The 19,045-nt window shown below is 45.2% G+C and overlaps 1 protein-coding gene across 1 annotated transcript in view; it reads left to right on the forward strand.

The window, feature by feature from the left end:
- LOC138527482 (DNA topoisomerase I, mitochondrial-like) overlaps nt 1-19,045 on the forward strand; it is a 2,081,463-nt gene that overhangs the window by 1,954,387 nt on the left and 108,031 nt on the right. The window contains exon 25 of the mRNA XM_069638684.1: nt 10,819-10,887. Coding sequence (XP_069494785.1) covers nt 10,819-10,887 — 69 coding nt within the window. The remainder of the gene's footprint in view (nt 1-10,818; nt 10,888-19,045) is intronic.

The following is a 19,045-nucleotide window of genomic DNA, read 5'->3' on the forward strand; positions in this document are numbered from 1 at the left end:
CTCCTCTACATGAAATTCGGAACTGTGATCTCCACATAGATCGACAGTGGGGCACCCATGCGAGGTAGGGATTGCCTGAGTTTCTTAAGCAATGTCCATAACTAGATTCTATGTGTCCATCAATAGAATAATCATTCTAAGAGACAACGATGTGTTTTCATAATCTGCAGATATCGGAAGTCCTGAAGAAAGAAATCCTATCGAATAGAACCACAAATAACTACTTCTGATGAAGGAATTTTTCCGAAACGCGTTGAGTTTTTATCATTCTTGACTATATGATTTTGTATTATCCCTGACAATATGATTGCAATATGGACTTAATATTGTAATTTTGCATTTTTCAGTTGGAATGTTTCTTTTTGCTCCTCATTGTTGAAATGGATTAAAAGATTAAAAAGTTATATGTGTAACGACTAAACCATCACGCATAATCTTTTAGATTTAGGTGGTGGTGTTGTTTAGTAATCTCTACAATTTGTATTCAAAAGGAATTTATTCATAATCCCTAGCATTTGACATTTTTGACAAAAAGGTTTCCTTTCTAAGACTCATCAAAATACGACTTAAATAGATGCTCGAGAACAACATTTAAATACCTTTGAATTATTGTTTGTCATTTGTACAATCCATTGAGTGTGCAGGGGACGCGAGTGTTCCACAGATCGTGGACACTTTTTTGTTTCTTGTACTTTGTTCACCACAACACAGTGCCAGTGTTGCACCACTCTCCTCTGTACCTCACTAAACTCCGTAACCTCCATCTAAATTCTAAATTACGTATGAGTGCACCCGTTACCCTCCTTTCATGAGCTGGAAAGGAAGCCCAGAACTGGAAGAAGCTCAGAACATTATTTTGAACACTATTTCTGTTGATGCTCACATCCCTACATATTATTTAGCCTTAGTTGTGAGGGCAAGTATAGATTTTGGATACAGCCTTTTAAGCTGAACTTACTGGCTCCGGCTATCCCTAGTTTCCTTCGGTAGGGAAATCCCACCTCAGCATAGGGCAAGTTGGGCCTTCTACCATCCTGACATTTAAGTTGATAAACCATTTTTATTTGAACTTTGAATCTGTTGTCTGTCTTGCTTCGTGATGCCTTCACATGAACCACAAGGATCATATCCACCAGCAAGCATATTTGTTGGTCCTGGCAAGATTCATTTCACATTTTGCCTCACGGTCTGTTTGTCTGATGATGACGGCACACAGGGCATCATCCAATCAGTTGGGTACCCGAGTTAGGTTTTATTTTGGGAGAGAAAAAAAAGATTGCAGATATTGTTTTTTTTTTGTAGTGGCAGCAATCTGCCCAGATGCCGCATCCCAGCACTAAACCTGGCTATGTATAGAAGGGCAGGCTGAAATCGAAAAGCGGCTGCAAACCCCATTAGATGTTTTACATAAAATGGCACACTTTGGCAGGACTTTTAGCACAGCACAATGACGTTTAAAATGTCCGTAATGAATACTGGTTTGCAGCATTACTCTTGTGCAAGTCTGTTTCAGTGAGCGGCACTAATCATGGCTGGGAAGAAAAAGGTGAACACCAAATGTATTATACTCCTTGAGGTTTCCCTCGGGAATGGGGGGATAACTGAAACCCAGTGAGCTTCAGGGTGTTGGGATATGTGAATGTTGCTGGTAATCAAAAGGGGCAGCAAAAGTCCTCTAGTTCCTTATCAAGAACTGGCCTTGCTCTTTCCCTCTAACTTGACTGGCCAAATGAGCTGTAGAAACAAATAGGATGGCTTAGGCTGAAATGTAATGAAAAGTCCCTAAACAGGAATTCTTTCGTATATCCCCACCTTTTCGGATTTCTCAGGGTCCCTCGCTGACACTGAGTTTTTGGCTGTGGAGGGGCTCGCTTAAACTTGCATCTTCTCATGGAGTTGTCTTTCGACTGCTTGAGTTAAAGTGGTGAGATCTCCTCCTGTGATCTTGGGTTTGGATGGGTACTCAGCAGCTAATCAGTTAACACTGTGCAAGCCATTGAATTCAAACCAATTTCTTACAAAAGGGCCACGAGTCTCAAGCAGACAGGAGCCTACCTGATAATTGCTTCTGGTCTTCCCCTATAGCTCTCAATGCTTCCCTGGCTCAGTGTTCCGTCTCATTCCCACCAGCAAACTCTCTCTCCTGCAATTTCTCACCCTGTGCTCATATTTAAGGGCCTGCTGCTTACCTCTACTTCTCCTCTCTAGCTATTGGCTACCTCTGGGTGCCCCTAATGCACCACCTTATAATGATTCATCCACCTACTCCAAACTCCACCTCTTCTAATCATATGGTTTGCTTTTCTCCCCTCTCGCTTCCTCCTGGTGTTTCATGTCTCATCCTCGGCTCACTACTCAATCGTTGTTTACTCCAGTGTCTGACGGTCCTCCTTTCCTTCCCTCCTCCAGCCCCTGTTTTTTCGCTCCTCTCCTCACCAGCTCCCAGTCTCTCCTCAAAATTGCTGCTTGCTCCTTCCTTTGAACACCCATACTGTGCTTCTCCCTCCCCTAAGTAATCATGACCTTGCCCTTCACACATTGTTGGATTTGCAAGCTTCTTGTGTGGGTGCTGAAATATTTGGACAAAGGTTTGATTAATTTGTGGTGTAGTGTGGCTCCTCAGCCACACTTGGGCCCTAGCTCGGTATACTGAGCTGTCATAGGCCTGACCCGCATCTTGCATTCTCCGTTTTCCACCTTATGGCAGTGAACCGCTATGGGTGAATGGGATGCTCCATTTCTGTCCAACTTTCCTTCCATTTACAAGCTACTGGCTTTTGAGTATGAGTCTCTGTAGGTGGAGACTCATGCCTGCAGGCTCTCAATTCCCAATACTTGATTCTATGCTATTGTTCTCATTGTAAGACACTGAGGCTATTTTCTCATTAGAACCGAGTCTGCAGCTTATCCCTCGGGGCACCTGCACTTTCAGAGAACAAATGTTTGTGGGCAAGATGTTCTAGACTATATGCTGACTAAATGGAAAGCTTCCTGTGGCCCATAATGTGGTGAGCCCCCCCCACCTCCCTCTTCAGCATGGTGGGTATAGTTTAGGGATCCTACCCATGCAGCCCCTGTGCCCTAGTATCATGCAGCTTGTTGCAGCACCTGGCCTCCTTGGCTACTCCATCATTCACCCCCAGGTTTAGGCAGGTGACTTTGTCACAAGCTCCATTAGCTACAAATACCTCCTCCGTTTTGTAGGAATGTGATTGAACCAGGGGCCACCCCTTGCTTTTTATACCCAGCAGATGGGCCGGCATATTACCCCTCTCTTGTATGAAGACTCCCCCTTCTATGTTTCGAAAAGAACATTCCTACATGATCCTAGTGCAGCTGATCATTAAAAATTGTTTTTGTGTGTGTTTAGGATGCAGAGATATAGTTCAAGGGCCTGCAACCTTAACTCTCTAGATGTTTTGCACTTGCTACAAACCTCTGGTGAGGGGTGAGTCATCTGGTGTAATAGAAATACAGGGCTGTATCTAAACTTTACACCAACCTCTTACTGGTAGCTATGGTAGAGCATTCAGACTTCACTCAACTGAGGAAGAAAGGCTGTTGTATAGGTGAAGTTAATCTCAGCTCTACACCCAAAGAGAATTGCACTGTATTGTGGCAAGTCAGAATCTGGAGACTGACAAGGTAGCATGTTGAATGATTAGACCCGTTATTCAAAATAATCCTTCTTGTCTGTAATGGTTCGGGCCCTATTCTAAAAAAGAAAAAAAAAGTCTGCTTGTCAAACTGCCCAACAACATGTTTGTCCGTCGTCCAGAAAACATAATCTGCCCTGATTTCTTACCTATCACTAATACAAAAAGAAATTAACAAAAAGAACACAAAGTTATGGCTTCTCGGCCAAGGTTTGAATGCTAGTTGGCTTCCTTCGGTTTCTTCCTCGTAAAGCGTTTCTGAGCCCCGTATTTCAGCAAGATCCTAGTGGCATTTTGGGGGTGGCTCCATGTTTCGTCTATATCCTCTTCGTGGTCCGGTGTCTCCAGCTCCCTTCATCGGCTGCCTGCGCTGGACCTTGTTCTCTTCTGCTGCGGCTTGTCGGCCGAGCGTTCCTCAAGCTTCACCGTGGCTCTGAGCACCACATCTGGTGGTTGGGGTCTCTCTCCAAGCCACAGCTCCCAGGAGGAGGATTGTCCTGTGTGGCTCCTTGGACCTGTCTCAGGACTTCTAACTACATGGATGGGTTTTTCTTCTTTTTGGTAGCAAGTGGGAGGGCGTTTATCTCGTTTTACAGATCAATTTGAGCATGGTGCCTGAAGACGGTCAGAAACCATACCAAACTTACATGTGTGGACTGGTAACTCCTTACAGTTATCATTACCCATATAACCCACAAAGCCTATGGGATATTTGAGGCAAGGGAGGATAATACATATCCCTATCTAGGGAATGCCTCCCCGATAAGGGAGGTCCACCCCAGTGGAATCCCACTTGCCCTGCCCCCTCTGATTTGTTAAGCTTAGTGGGCTCACCTCCCCAGTCCCAACGGGGGTGCAGTTCAAAATGGTGACAGTTGATCATGGAACGCCGAATGCCATGCGTTTATCAGGACAAGACTGTTGTGGGAAAAAGTAGTGTAAGGGATCAAGAGTAAGACTCGGACACAGGGGCATTTTTGGTGTTGATCAAAGACTTTTATTATCACAAGAAAATTAGGGGTTGGGGAAATCCTACCCATCCCTAACAGGGGTGTCCCTGCCTCAACAAAACAAAGGAAAATCTGTGTCAGGATGTCAAAAAGCTATGTCCAAATCATTAAGCTGACCCTCACACACTAAACTCAATATAAACGGGGATGTCTTGTAGCTGAACACTTGCAGCTTCTTTCCAAGGTTCCAATCCAAAGTTCCAACATGAAGAAAAGAATCAAAGTTCCACCAGAGAAGGTGCCTTCCCTTCCCATAGAGTCTTTCTGATTCTTAAAATGTCACTGTTTTATATTCTACAATTCCGAAGGGGGATTTCATTTACATAACACTTTTAAATATACAGTTCTCTCTTTCCACCTTTGATGCATTTTGCAAAAATAAATATGGTTCCTCCCCTTTAATCCACAATTCAGGAAAGCGGTATCTCTTCCCCTACGCCTTCTCTGCTTTTCCACAATTTGTTTCACAGTTCACATCTGGAGGTCTCTGCCCCTTTTCTCCAATACCTGGTTTACTTTCCTGCCAGGTGTGAGAGACCTGACTGTATTCTCCCACATACTCCCCCAGGATCCTCTATTCAGGTGGCCAGGGAAGGTACACAGATTTTGGATCCCGACCCTGATGGTGGATGAGCGAGGAAGGATCATCTGAGTGGAGGGTCTTGAGTGATTGGGAGGAGAACACCCAGTGGCACGACATGGTATTTCCCTGTTCCCAATACACCTCAAAATCAACTCCCTCAGCTTTTGTGGGATATTTCCAGTCCCATTCCATCTCCATCTCCCCATCCCCATTTCCAACATAGACTGGGACAAAGAAGAAGTGACCGAGAGCATTGAAGATTACCCAGTCACATCATGGAGATGCAAAGGGAGACCTATTATAGAGCCACATTCGTCTGTCGCACTAATAGTCAGGCAAGGCCAGGTACTTTAATACAACTGTGCACACCTGTCTCCACCTGACCCTCCACTATACTATACAAGGTGTGGTTCTGCCAGAAGCAGTGTGCGAGCATGGAGTTGCTGGATGGAACGTGGAAGCCTGGAAGAGCCGGAGGAGAGCGGGATGCCGAGACACTGGCCTGGTGTTTTCAGAGTGGTTGCAGCACAGCGAGGGAGCTGTTGGCCATGACCAGGCCAGTGCTCATTTCCCTGGGACGTGAACCAGTCCGAGGGATGTCTGTGGGTCAGGTGGTAAGACTCAGACTTCAGATCCCGAGGACGCGCTTGCCAGTGCTGCGCCACCGGCTGCCAGAGAGAGAAACTATGTAGCATGCGGGCGGCTAGAACGGGAGGAAAAAAAGTAATGAGAGATGCGAGCAGCATGTTAATCGGCAAGCAGAAGGAAAGTAAGACAATCCAGAGAAACATTGTTAATCAGAAAGCAGAAGGAAAAGGGTGTGAGCTGAATGAAAGCAGGAAAGGGGTCGCGAACCCAGGAAGAAGGTGCAAGTGTGCATAAGCAAAGCGGAAAGAGTGGAAGAAGGTGCAAGGGTGCACAAGAAAAAGTAAAGAAAGGTGGAAGAGGAATAAGAGCAGAGTGGAAAAGACACCAGGAGAGAAAGGTGCCCGAGAAGAGATTTAAAGTGTAAAGAGAGGGGCCAGAAGTCAGAGTGGTCGTACAGGGCAGCAGCAAAAAGCCTTGCATTTTCAAAAGTCTCTGACACTGCCCCATGACAGAAATATCCGTTAAAAGGTACATCCTGACAAGGTGACCATGTATTTGAGACCAGAGGGCCTGAGCGTGGGGAAGGGAACCCTGAGAGGCCCACAAAGACCTTTTGAAGTCAGACGAAAAGGCCTACTCTTGGGGAAGAGAACCCTGAGAGGTCTAAAAAGGGAACTGTAAAGACTGAAGCTTGGGGAAGGGAACCCCAAGAGATCCAGAGACATTTGCAAATGTGTTGACTTACTGCAAGACCCCTATGTGGAAGCTTCTAAGGGCAACGCTTTTAAGTTGAACTATTCTTTTGAAACTGGCAGAACTGCACCTAATGGTAAGACTACAAAAAAACAGTCTTGGTTTGCATTTTCTTTTGAGCCACTGTTTTCCCTTTAAGAAGACCCCGATCACATTTTATCTAAGAGTGAGGGAAAGCGCAGGTTTTGACATACGGATTTTGGTTTTGGACATCGACATCGACGGCACTTAGAAACTTCAGTTGAGGGAACAATCTCCTTAGTGTTAGGTCCAGTTAGTCATTACACCGACCCCACAACGTTCTTCAATACAGGTTTTGAAACTGTTACTTTTTTGAGACTGTCTCTCTATTGATACCATGCCTGTCTCACACAGGGTTTCTATTATCTTGCTACTTTGGTGCGGGTCCCAGAACCGTTGTGTGCCTAGTTTACCCTCCTTCTAGGGCTTTTGAGTACATTCAATATTTGAGAGCAAATCTCAGCTTTACACTCTTCATCAGCATTCACTTTCTTCTGTGTCTAGGTAATTAAATTCTTTATTTGTCTGGATACCGACCCTTTGCCAACTGTGATAAATGTCTCAATTACCTTGTTAGGGCTATGACTCTTACTAACGGTGCGCAGCATCCGCCCTGAAGTGTCCCGGTATCCAACTCTCAGCTTCTCGGTTCCTGCCTTTCCTTCTCCTTCATTCAGCCACTCCTGCTGTTTGTAGTGGCAGCGATGCAAACACTCTTATGCCAAACTTACCTGGATGCCGCTTGCACCAGTTTCCTCGCAGTCTGATTTCCTCCTGTGTCTCAACCAGCATTGGGAGTCCTGAGTCTCTCGTTCTGCTCCGTTGTGCCATATTTGAATGTCATTGCACCTGTTGACATCCTCCAATGACTAGAATGCAGCATTGGAAATAAAAGTCAAAAAGAAGAATTAATATCCGCTGAACTGTAGATGGATCAAAAAATATATTGTATGGACAAGAATATAGGATAATCATTGTGATCAAATATGCTTTAATATTGAGGAAATGGACATTTAATGAAAATATTATTTGAATGGATTGTATGATACATGTGATGAGTTAAACCTGTGGAAATATGAATCAATATAAATTACTTGTATACAAAGTCTTAATTAAAGAAGTAATTAAATACACCGAATACATTGGTTATAATCGAGTTACCCTTTTTTTTAATGAATTGTGATTTTTTTTTTTTTTTAAGTGCAATTTTGGGATTGTATCTATTTCAAGACATTAAAGGCTGTGTCGGATTACAAATCAGTGTGTCTGCAGAGGCAGTGTAGCCGGTACCGTTAAGTGGGTGGGGTGGGGCAGTGGGGGTCGTGCATCGGAAGGGATGGTGTGGTCAGGGACCCCCCTGAAATGGAGAGGGGAAAGATGGAGGGGCAATTAGACAGCCCTTGTGGGGGATGGCCTTCACTAGCTGCCTTTTGCACCGTCAGTCTTTTATTTGTTATCTTTAGTCCCTAACACAGCTATCTTGATAGTCGTCATAATCCTAAAACTCATTGTTGGATCTAAGCAATGGTGGCAGTGATGTGGGATACAGCAACGTCCCGTCGTATCATGGTCTTGTCTGTGCATTGTTTTTCACACCTTGACGGATCTGTAACTCTGCTCCCCGTTCTGCCCCAGAGATTGTGAGCTGATTCTCCTCTGCCCCTGACACTTTTGCATGCTCGGGATGTTTGGCAGTGTAAATGGTCACTTTTCCATAGCCACAAGAAGATGGACCTGTGTGTTGCACACTTAACAGCCAATGAATGCACTCTTGCCTAAAAGAATTCTAACATGTTTAATTTTGAAATTCACAAAAATATGGCATTGTGAGTTTACAGCCCCTGAATGCAATCCCTGCCCGACTTCAGTTCAGTGATTTTCTTCTCACAGGGATGGGATCTGGCACGTGAACTTGTTATGCCAGGTGGCCACTGGGATACTTTCAAAGGTAGCACATGCTACTAAATAGAATCTTCTCCTTCATAAGAATTCAGCCATGTTCTATGCAAGCAAGTATCGTCTCACCACAAAAGATGACTAGCTCAGTTGGATCCCGTAAGCAATTTCCTCAAACCATCAATTGTACAATAGGTGCACTCAGAAATGTTTGGTGGTTGGCAGAAGAGTGCATTAAAGTCTGTTATGTTCTTCTCAATCTGAGGAGACACGTCGCATGTGTTTGCCGCGCTATTTGATTAATAGGGTGTAGAAGCAGTAGTTGATCTCTCCTATTTTATTCTACCGCTCCTTTAATGAATAAATCAACTGCTCTTGCAACCTCTGCCTAGCAAGACTGATCACAAGATCGTACCACAAATGCATTATTCCAACTATTTTGGCATGGGCCATTGATGATATTCATAAAAGGTTGATTCAGCAAATGGCCAATATTTGCTTTTCAGCATAAAAATGTGTTTGGCAAGACTTAATAGCCCCCGATGGTTTGTGATCTTTCATATCAATAAAGCCATGCTAACTCCTAGCTTACAATCACTGCTGCTCCAGGATCTTGTTATTAACAGCAGCCAGGCTTCAGACTATATCTCATGGCATCCCCATTATCAGCAATTGCTTCCAGTTGATCCTCTCATTCTCATTCTACTTGATATGTCTGCCATTGTAGATGTGTGACTGTACGTGAACATTAATGTTCCTCCTTCAGATTGGACTACCATTTTTAATTAGTTTCATTTAGTTTAAGCTTTATGATCTGGATTCTGCCTTCACCTGAACCTCCCACATTTGCTGGTTGTCTCAGTAACAAAACCTTTTTGTCATCCGTTTACCCTGTCAGAATCCATACATAGCAATTGTCCCTCTCTCCGGCCACCTTATTTGAATACCCTCAAGAAACCCTTGGTGTGCATTTGCCCTTGATCATCACCTCTCAACCCTCTCCTGCCGCCGCTTCTCCAAGTGCCTAGTACCACCTTCCCAAGATATTTAAAAATGAAGGTCATTCTACCTCTTACAGAAAGCGCACAAATTCCCGTGCTCATCTGAGTGATTCAAATCCACTGCTGTGATTGAGGAGAAAGTATCTATTTAAGCAAAAAGCCCCAAGAAGGGGGGGGGGGCATTACCACCTCAGGTAATGCCCCAAGGCCCAGAGTAAAAGGCTCGAACAAAGCATTTTTTTTCTGTTCCGAAACGCTGGAGCGTTTTTGGAACAGAAAAAAAAGTCAAAAAATAGCCGCCAATGGCACCCATTGAAAAAAGGAAACACAATAAAATGACTGCCATGGAAACAGGAGAAGGGACTACACGTAGTGCCTTCTCTCTTTCCATGGCGCCCATTAAAAAAAGGAAACAAAAAAAATGGATGCCATGGAAAGGAGAGAAGGGACTATTTGTAGTCCCTTCTTCCTTTCCATTACGGCCTGTCGGACATCGGGAGTAGGCGGGCTGAGAACAGAATTGTTCTCAGCGTGTCTGCTCCTGAAAAGGACTGAAAAGAAGGTAAGTGGGGTCAGGGAAGGAATTCTGCGGGTGGGGGATGTGGGAGGGTAGAGTGGGAAGACAACACTTACCCACTTACCTGGTTCCCCAGCGGGGGAAGTTGGTGGCCTCAAGCTGTGAAACGTTCCGAACCTCCTCATGGGTGAAAGGCTGACACCCCCACCCCTTATCGGTAGGCATACTCAATATTGAACTTACATTTTTCTACTACAGCGATTGAAGGATGGCATAGCCATTAAAATAGCCATTCTCATCACCAATTTGCATAAGAGCTAGTAATCCATGTGTCTTTCCTCTATTTATTTTGCTGTGTGCCTGTAATACATTAAGAATCCATTTCCACCTTCTCTACTTGTATGTGTTGATTTACAGTGTGTATTTATATTTTGTTGATTGTATAAGCTCCACCTGTGGTGTCATGTTATCACACGAAGGGCTGCAAGTACTTAATCACTCTAGCTGTAAGCGCTTTGAGATAAGCATATCATTCTCAATAGTTGACTGGGTATATTTGATACTAGACAAAGCTAGATCTAGGGCCTTCAAGGGTTTAACAGATATCCTGAGACGGGGTCTTCTACTTCAGTGCACACATTTGCTGGGTCCTTTTTGATCCACTAACAAACAGTAAACTGACATGTCTCCTACCCTCCTACATTTTTCTTTAAGCTGCAACGTTTAATTTGCTGTATGATGTGTGAAGTTCATCTAAAATATGATTAACATTATGATCTTTTGTTTTGGTCAGGTTTTTAAAAATCTACAACTCTTTATGGAGGAGAAGCAAGGAGGGGATGATCTGTTTGACAGACTGAATGTGAGTACAGGCCTTCTTCTGAAATTCTCATTCTCTCGCTTAATGCACATTTATTAATGTAGGGATCTCTAAACTCTGTTAACCCCTTGCCCCGCCCAGGCTCCTTTTTCAGATAACTGGATACCATGTAAATGGCAGCGTTGCACGGTATCCATGCCAGTAACATCTTCTAGATTGGGAGGCAGGAGCAACGTTTGATGAGAAAACAGTCTGCTCACCTACTGTTGGGCATAGTCCAGCACTTTAGTCTGGCTCCTGTTGGCCAAGATGCAAGTACACTCATGCACACGTATACACAAGTAGGAGACACTGCATGTCACCGCTCAATAAGGTGGGAGGGGTCAGACCCTGAGCTCCAGTGTGAAGTGTCTGGTTGAGTGAAACCAGTTCATCGCTCTCTGCTTAAGTTGTTCGCATTCCCTAATGTGAGCAACTGCCAGAGAACACAGCTGGCGATGTGGTCGCGCCCCACCCCTCTGACTCTGGTATATCTGAATGTTATGCAGTACAGCGGACACCATGAGCTACATTTAGGGGTGCAGTGAAATCGTACAGAGCGTCAACAGAATGGATAAGCATTGCTTGTACCCGAAAGTGGTACGGGGATACTTCAGGGCCATGAGGGCATGTTGTCTGTGCAGTGTGTCCTGTGGGGAAGCCAACACGGATACGTATCCGCGCCTCCTGTAGCGTACTCAACCTGCAACATGTTGGCACCCAGTGATAGCGCTGCCGTTCCACCAGTGTTGCTTGCAGCAGAGGCACCATCAACGGGGGGAGGGGTCATGGGCGCCCTTATAAAACTGCTTGCCCCCCACCTGCCTCTTAGAGTCAATTATTGTGTCACCCGAAGAACCTCATCAGACCACCCCTATGAAAACTATCTTTAGGTGCAGGTTGCCAGGTACTCCAGTTTGCACCCTGTGCCTCAGTTTCAAATCGCTCATGAACCCTACCTCGCGACGTTATGTGGACCCTGTGGCTAGGTCAGACGCCTGAATAACTACTTCCGAGCATTAAGAGAAGCAGTTCCAGAGGTGAAGAGGTCTACTCTGCTGCATCAGGTGGAAGATGATGTGCATGATCAATTCAGGCTCAAACACAAGAGGGGACGACCATTGTGGATCAGCAACAGCGGCCCTGTCTGGACACAAATCAATATGGATAATGAGCATTTGCCATGCCAGGCTGGGACACCTTGCTAAATCCTCCAAAGTAGTCAAAGTGAATAATGAAATCAGGGCGCAAATGATTCCATCAGTAAAACTCTGCAGAATCATAGCAAGGCAACCACCCAAATCCCTACGGAAAATATTAGAGATATAGAGAAATCCCAAGTTGGCAGTCTTTACTGCGATGGCTATTAATAAATCATTGGTCAGGAATCCTCCAAAAAGTGTGCAAAGCCGAGCATGGTGAAGCTGGCCTCCACACCTGGCCAAACAAAGCATCCAGAGAACTTTGAGCTATGATAGAGACACAGAGTCATTGGTCTCAAGGCACAAATGCTTGATTGCGAAGGATAAGCCACATGATCTCCATGAATGCCTGCAACCGGCGTAATCATTCCTCCAACGTGTGCAGGTCTGCACAAAGGAGTACAAGAATAACCACGGTGGGAAGATTAAAACCAATCATGGACTGTGGAGGCGCATCTGAGACTTACATGTCCCACGAAGATAAAGCATTCTTTGTGTACAAAACACATCGGGGAACCTAAGGCAGGAAGGCCAAGCCACCCCACTATTAAGAGATTCTGAAGTGATCGACGTGGATGCATCTTTGAATGTGCTCCCTACTCACAATTCAAATTTGACCTTATTCAGGAGCGGAAGTGGAAAAAGAGTCTGCTGCATCCAAAAAGGAGGGTGTGGGATGGTCCAACGGGTGGCCAGGAGGGCAGGGGGGCGAGTGGAGTTTGGTGACCAGGATCACAAACTTTGGCTCAAATAGTTGGATTTCAAACTCTACATTAATAATGGTTTTTAGAGTTTACTTAGAAAAAACAAATTGCATAATAAAGGCACATGTCAATCCTTAAAGCAACATATTAAGCCAAAATAATATAATTGTGGCTTTAATTTTCACATTCTAAATGGTAAACTATAAGTCCCAAAATGCAAGATAATGCCACCCTGACAAATCTAGTTAACCCCACGTTAAATGAGTGCTTTTTGTTGCTCTCTTTAACTATTAGATTTGCAAGGTTGTGCTTTGTGATTTCTTTGAGTTGGAAATGTGTCATGCATATGAAAGGCTCTGCCACTGATAAATGAAATGTGTTTGAAGCTTAAGCACCTTGATGACCTGCAGAGCCACTGACACTGTGTGTGTGCGCCTGCCTGGCAGTGACTTGGGAAACTGGCAGTGCTTGAATGTCCGGCCTGAGCTGACTCTTTTTAGTTCAAAGGCTCAAGAAATGTGTCCCTGGGTCTCCTGAGCCAAATATAAGGTACTCTCTGTACAAATTAAAAGAACAAGTGGTATGGCGTACCGATGTGCCGTTCATCCCCTATTCCAGGCACTGCAATGGGGGATAACGCCCGGCAGCCCAAGTTATCGGCCCAAGCGAAGTGAGAGCAGACAACAAGGGCTCTGGGCCGTTATCCCTTGTTCCAGCACCTGGAATGAAGGCCATTAGCACCCTGGGTTACAAATAAAAAAGGATTTTCCTTCCTACAGTGGGACGCACGTGGCGTGCCGCTGTAGGAAGGAAAATCCCTTTCCATGGTGACCTGTGGCCTTCAGGAGGCGAAGGGTAGGAGAGGATGCGGCGCCGCCACTGAAATAAGGTAAGTAGGGGGGTGGAGAGATTTTAAAAAATGGGATGGAGGGTGTGGAGGGAGATAGTGGGGGAGGAGATGGCGGTGGGGGGAGCCGGCCGTCGGACGGCTCGGAACGCAGGCTTGTACCAGCGGGTTAAGCCTGCGGTCCTATCTCGGGTGCTAATGTGTTATGTGCATCATAGAGGAGGCTTGATGAAGTGTAATATAATAACCTATGAATGTAAGATGCAAATTTCCCCTAAGGGAGTTGTGTGTTCCACAGAGAAATCCTATGCAACAAACAACATAAAGGAAAGAGTATTTGTTGCCAAAGTGGGTAGGGAGATTATACTTTGATGTAAATTAGCATCATAATTGGACTTCATCCAGTTTAAATTTCAGCTGCACGAAATCTGATCTTCAAGACCTTCTCAATGAATAGAAGTCTTTTTTCACCTGTATAAACTGTCTGAATAACCTAACAATGAAGTTACATGTGGATAACACTATTGAGCCCATATGCCTGCACCGCAGCCGCAATCTATTTCACCACTGGCCTAAATTTGAAAATCTGTATAAACTAGAAAAAGTAGAGAACATTTAAAATGACTCCATAGAAAGTCAAGAAACCTGGACAAATCTGTGTATGTGTGGCCACCACCCATTGCACAGAGCAAAAGGAGAGGAACGCCACACAAACAATGTGGTTTCAGATTTTGGAGGCAACAGGTTCCTTTTTAAAACTGCATCTCAATTCAAGCTTTCACCAACTGAAACTGGAGAAACTGAGCATATTTTCAACACACGTGGCTTCTAGTCTTCTGCAAAGATCTTCCAAAATGCCACAGGCACTCCTCTGCAGGTCTTCGGAGACCTAAACATCAGTGATGATACACGGTTCTACACAGCTCTTAAAGTATCACTTCGATCATCTGTGAGCAGTATTCCAGTGTCTCGAGTAAAACGGATTCATGCTGCGCCATGAAATGGGAGTATTTCAGGCCCACTCTCAAATTCTTTGGATTCCTAAGACCCAAGAAAGTGATTGATGGCCATTTCCCCAGGGTTAGTTACAGGGCTACACAGCTTCATGGACCAGGGAAACTATTGTGAAAGGTTAATTGGCAGGTTCGCCACCATGACTGAAACTCTGAGACCTCACTCGAGCAAACACAGGTGGGGAACTGGCTAAACGTCAACAACAAACATTTCAAAGCACAAAAGGAAACGTAATCATATTTTGACCCCAAAAGGAGAACCAAGTTGCTGAGTGACACCATTCCCTGTGGTCTCGGCTAGGGGTGTCACGGTATTAGTTTTATGACGGTACAATAACCTTCTTGCCAAATGACGGTATATCATGGTTATCGCGGTATAGCAGGTGGAGTTAACTAATCTTAACAAATATTTTCTAAAAGGTCATAAATTGTCAGGTTTATCATCACAAACAAAATCAGGCACCCAGGGCCAGAATTAGGCTTTTCAACATACTTTCCACTGAAATGCCACCCCTTGCTTCCACCAAACACAAACACACGTGTGGAGAGGAGGAGGGGGGGTGGGGAGCCCTGCTGCGACTGGCAAAATAAACTGAATAGCTTTCTTATGTGGTCATTTAGGCTTTTAGCTCCCCCACTGGCTACTGGTGAAGATGAACATGTTGCCATCTTGATAATCTGCATGACACAGATCAATGGAGTCTGATGGTAGTATACGCTTGTGCGCATACACACACACACACACGCACACACACTCTCTCTTTATGTTACAGCCTTTAGTTTACTTCCGGGCCAAAAGGTGTTCAGTAATCACAGACATGTTACCCTTTGGTATGGCAGCAGGGAATACCCACAGACACAGATGATTACATTTCGCAGTGTGATTTATTATATGTAAATTCAATGAAAGAACCAGGCAAATCCCCCACTTGCTTACTGCAGCCTTTCCAAATCAGATTGAAAAGCCCACTTAACGGTATACCGGTATAAACAATGTGACGGTTATTATTGTTCAATTAAGTGGTTCACGGTATCTTTAACGGTATACCGTAATACCGTTACATCCCTAGTCTCGGCACCATTCTCGCAAAGCTAGATTTGAAAGATCATCCTCAAGTGGTGGCATAAACCAGAAGAGCCCCCACCACAACACAGCAACGATACTCCCAGATTGAGAAGGAAGCCATAGTGGTCTTATGGGGTACCCGGCACACACATGGTCACCCATTCAAATTGCTGTGAATTGAGAAATAGCTCTTTAGTTTACAGGGGTAAGAGTTGTCGCAGTAGTTCCATCCAGGTTCCAGAAACCCTGCTGATTTTTATGTCAATACATTGTGCCATCACCACACATGTGGCCGAAAGCGTGGAGGAACACACGCACATTTTCACGGAAGCAGCAGCCCTCAAAGTGATCTCAGACCAGGTACTCCTAGATAAATCTCTGAAAGAGGAGTGCCTTCAAATAATCGTTGTGGTCGCAGAGTATGGTCTACCGGCAACAAGATTCTGTGATTCCCTACCACTGACACCCTCACCCAAGGCCCAACTCTCGGTTGTGATGGCCACTTGCTGAGAACTCTCGAATCCACCTGATGCACTATTGCTCTGTGGTAACTGAATAGTCGTTCCCGACTCACTCACAGACCGAATGATCAATCTAGCTCATAAAGGCACCAAGGAATCAAGATAAAAGCTCATCTGAGGCAAATAATCTGGATCCCTAAGATATACAAATGGTTAGCAGCCATCATCTACACCCAAAGTGTTCCCTTTGATGCACTCACCGGTCCTTGATGGCTCCTCTGGCGTTCTCTCTCTTTTCTTGGCTACACGCACACTTCTCTGCATGTCTGCGAGCAGCACGACCGCCTGCTACGAATCCCGCTGTGGGTTGTTGGTAGCTCCGCCTCTCACTCATAGATGCTACCGGTGACCTGCAGAGCTTCAGAGTCCTCCATGGCCCAGAGCTCGAGCTGTGGGCACCCAACAGAGGGGACTCTGTCAGCCTTGGCCCTTTCACAGCCCACTCAGGCTCCACAGTCATAGTTTCCTTACACTAAAAGCTGGCATCCTGGCCTCCAGGACCCTCCTCTGCAGCTCTCTTCTTTGCAAAAATGGACCCCTCTGAGGCTCTCTCCCAGCCCAGCGTCTCTCCTGCTGGTTTTCCCTTCCTTGCTGTCGGCTCCATCTTTTTTGCACCTGTGACCTGTTAACAGGTTGCAAGTGCAAGCTCTTGAGTGCAATTGCTTGAGCACAATTAGTGGTGTTCTCTGGACATGCCTGACCCTCACAAACTTTTCCAGGCCTCTTCCTCATCTCAGTACCAGAGTGGTATGACTGAGGGGAAATAAAAGGAAGTGATCGGCAACAGGCTATAAAGGTAGGGGGAGAGTAAGGTTTTCTCTAACAAGGGAAAGAGGGATACCATGTGTTGCCTAAAAACATCCTCTTACTCGACCTCTTCCTATTGGCACTACAGCTTTTTCCAGGGTTATCCTGGAAGGAAGAAAAGGGAAACGGATGGCAATATCCCATAAAGGCTGCTGGGACTGAAGGGTCCTCCTGGAATGGAAATGGGGGATACCGTGTCTCACCCAAGGTCATCCTTCGATTCCCCAAGTCTCCTCTACCCAGGTGATCCTCCCTTGCATAACCACCCCAGGGTCAAGATTCAAAGGCGAGGATCCTTGCCTGGCCACCTGAGTAGAGGATATCAGGGGGAAGGAAGTGAGAACACCCCCAGGTTCCTCACACTAGCCAAACCCAGTCAAGGTAGGATAGTAGAGCAGTAAGGATTGGTCTCAGGAGCATGTGAGAGCGGTCTAAGGCTACAATGAGACAGCCTCTCACAGAGCACCCCAATTATTCAAATTAGACAGGCGATATAGAAAATATGCATTATTAATTCGGCCTTTTAATACACTCAAAGCAATTATAACCTTAGGTAAGTATTCTCACTCAACTATCACGTACATATCTACATTTACTATTTAGGGTTTCCGCTGAAAGAACACTAACACTTTACATGTAGAACAGTTATGCAATAGTTGGCAATGTTGAGGGCAACCCAAGACCAGAGGTCTATCCCTGCTAAGAATTGGTGTCTAATGCCCAAAAGTCATAAATTCTACAATATGCCCTTTGCTTCGGCAACTCTTGTTCAGGAATCACATAGTAAACCCTTCTGCAAACAGTTGTTGTGACCTAGAGAGGCGTGTCGGAAAAGCTATGCCAGGTCATCCGCTTTTGCGAGTGTGGCTCTGCCTGGCTAGCTCATTGGCACTGAGACCAGATAGTTCCAGATACTGCTTCTGACAGTGCTCATAGATGCACTTGTGTTCACTTGGGAAGTAGAATTGCCAAGAAGGTCGTCTTACTGTGGACGTGTTGCTTTTTTTTCGCCTTTAGACTCTTTTGTACGAGCCTTTAGTCTTCCAACCCGGTTTCCCTCTCTGTTGTTTACACAGATTAGTCCCGAAGATTGAGGCTGCAGCCTAATCTACACCATTCCTGGGAGACTGTCTCCACGTTTCCCTCCATTTGAAGACCATTGGGAAGGAGGATTGGCTACATTTCACTTGAGAACTAGAAATGCTATTGGACTTGAAGCACTCCTCGCCTTTGAGATGGATCCTGGTCTAAGCCTGTTACCACCCAGCCGATTGCCCATGACTTCTTTCACACAGGTCCTCTGCTATGCCACACTTTCCTTTGTAGGACAAGAGGTGGTGTTTTCTTTATTGCCGATCTTTACAAACTAAACCAATTTCTGCCAGTTCAGAAGTTGAAGAAGAATACTGACCCTGCGGAGTGGCCTTGCAGGACATATACATTCAGGTATTGGCATGCCAAGACGACAAACAGTATCTAGATGTTGTGATTGCAGATTTCCAATACACGATGCTGCCCTCCACTTCAATACAGTTGCATGTTCATTTGTTCACCAAGCGACTACCTCTGGTGGCTTTCTGTTTTATGCCGGCAGAAGCTCCACTGCTAACCCAATTTGGTCAGCTGTGTTAGAAGTTTGCACTAGTCTTGCAAATGATCTTCCACAGAGTTGTTTTGCTAAACATCCCAAAGTCCTCTCCCATTTGAGCCCGATTGGTCCTTTTCAATGACTCCATTTTGAACCCAAATTTGGCAAGAGTGACAATCCCTGAGGGGAGAATATTCTTTCCATACGAGGCAGTGAATCTCTTCCCAATTCACCTTCAGGTATTGTTTGAATGGTACAAGCGGCTTCTGGCCTATCTCGCACCCACGTAGGTCTAATCCATCCTGCCAGATGCATCATCTAGCGAACTGGGTTGCAGCCCACAATTTTCTGGTTATTCAGGCGCTTATGTAATTTCTAGACCCCTCTTCAATGGTGGTTTCATAACCTCGGCC

The sequence above is a fragment of the Ambystoma mexicanum genome, chromosome 1q (assembly GCF_040938575.1).
Source record: "Ambystoma mexicanum isolate Mex_15411 chromosome 1q, UKY_AmexF1_1, whole genome shotgun sequence".
Taxonomy (NCBI): Eukaryota; Metazoa; Chordata; class Amphibia; order Caudata; family Ambystomatidae; genus Ambystoma; species Ambystoma mexicanum.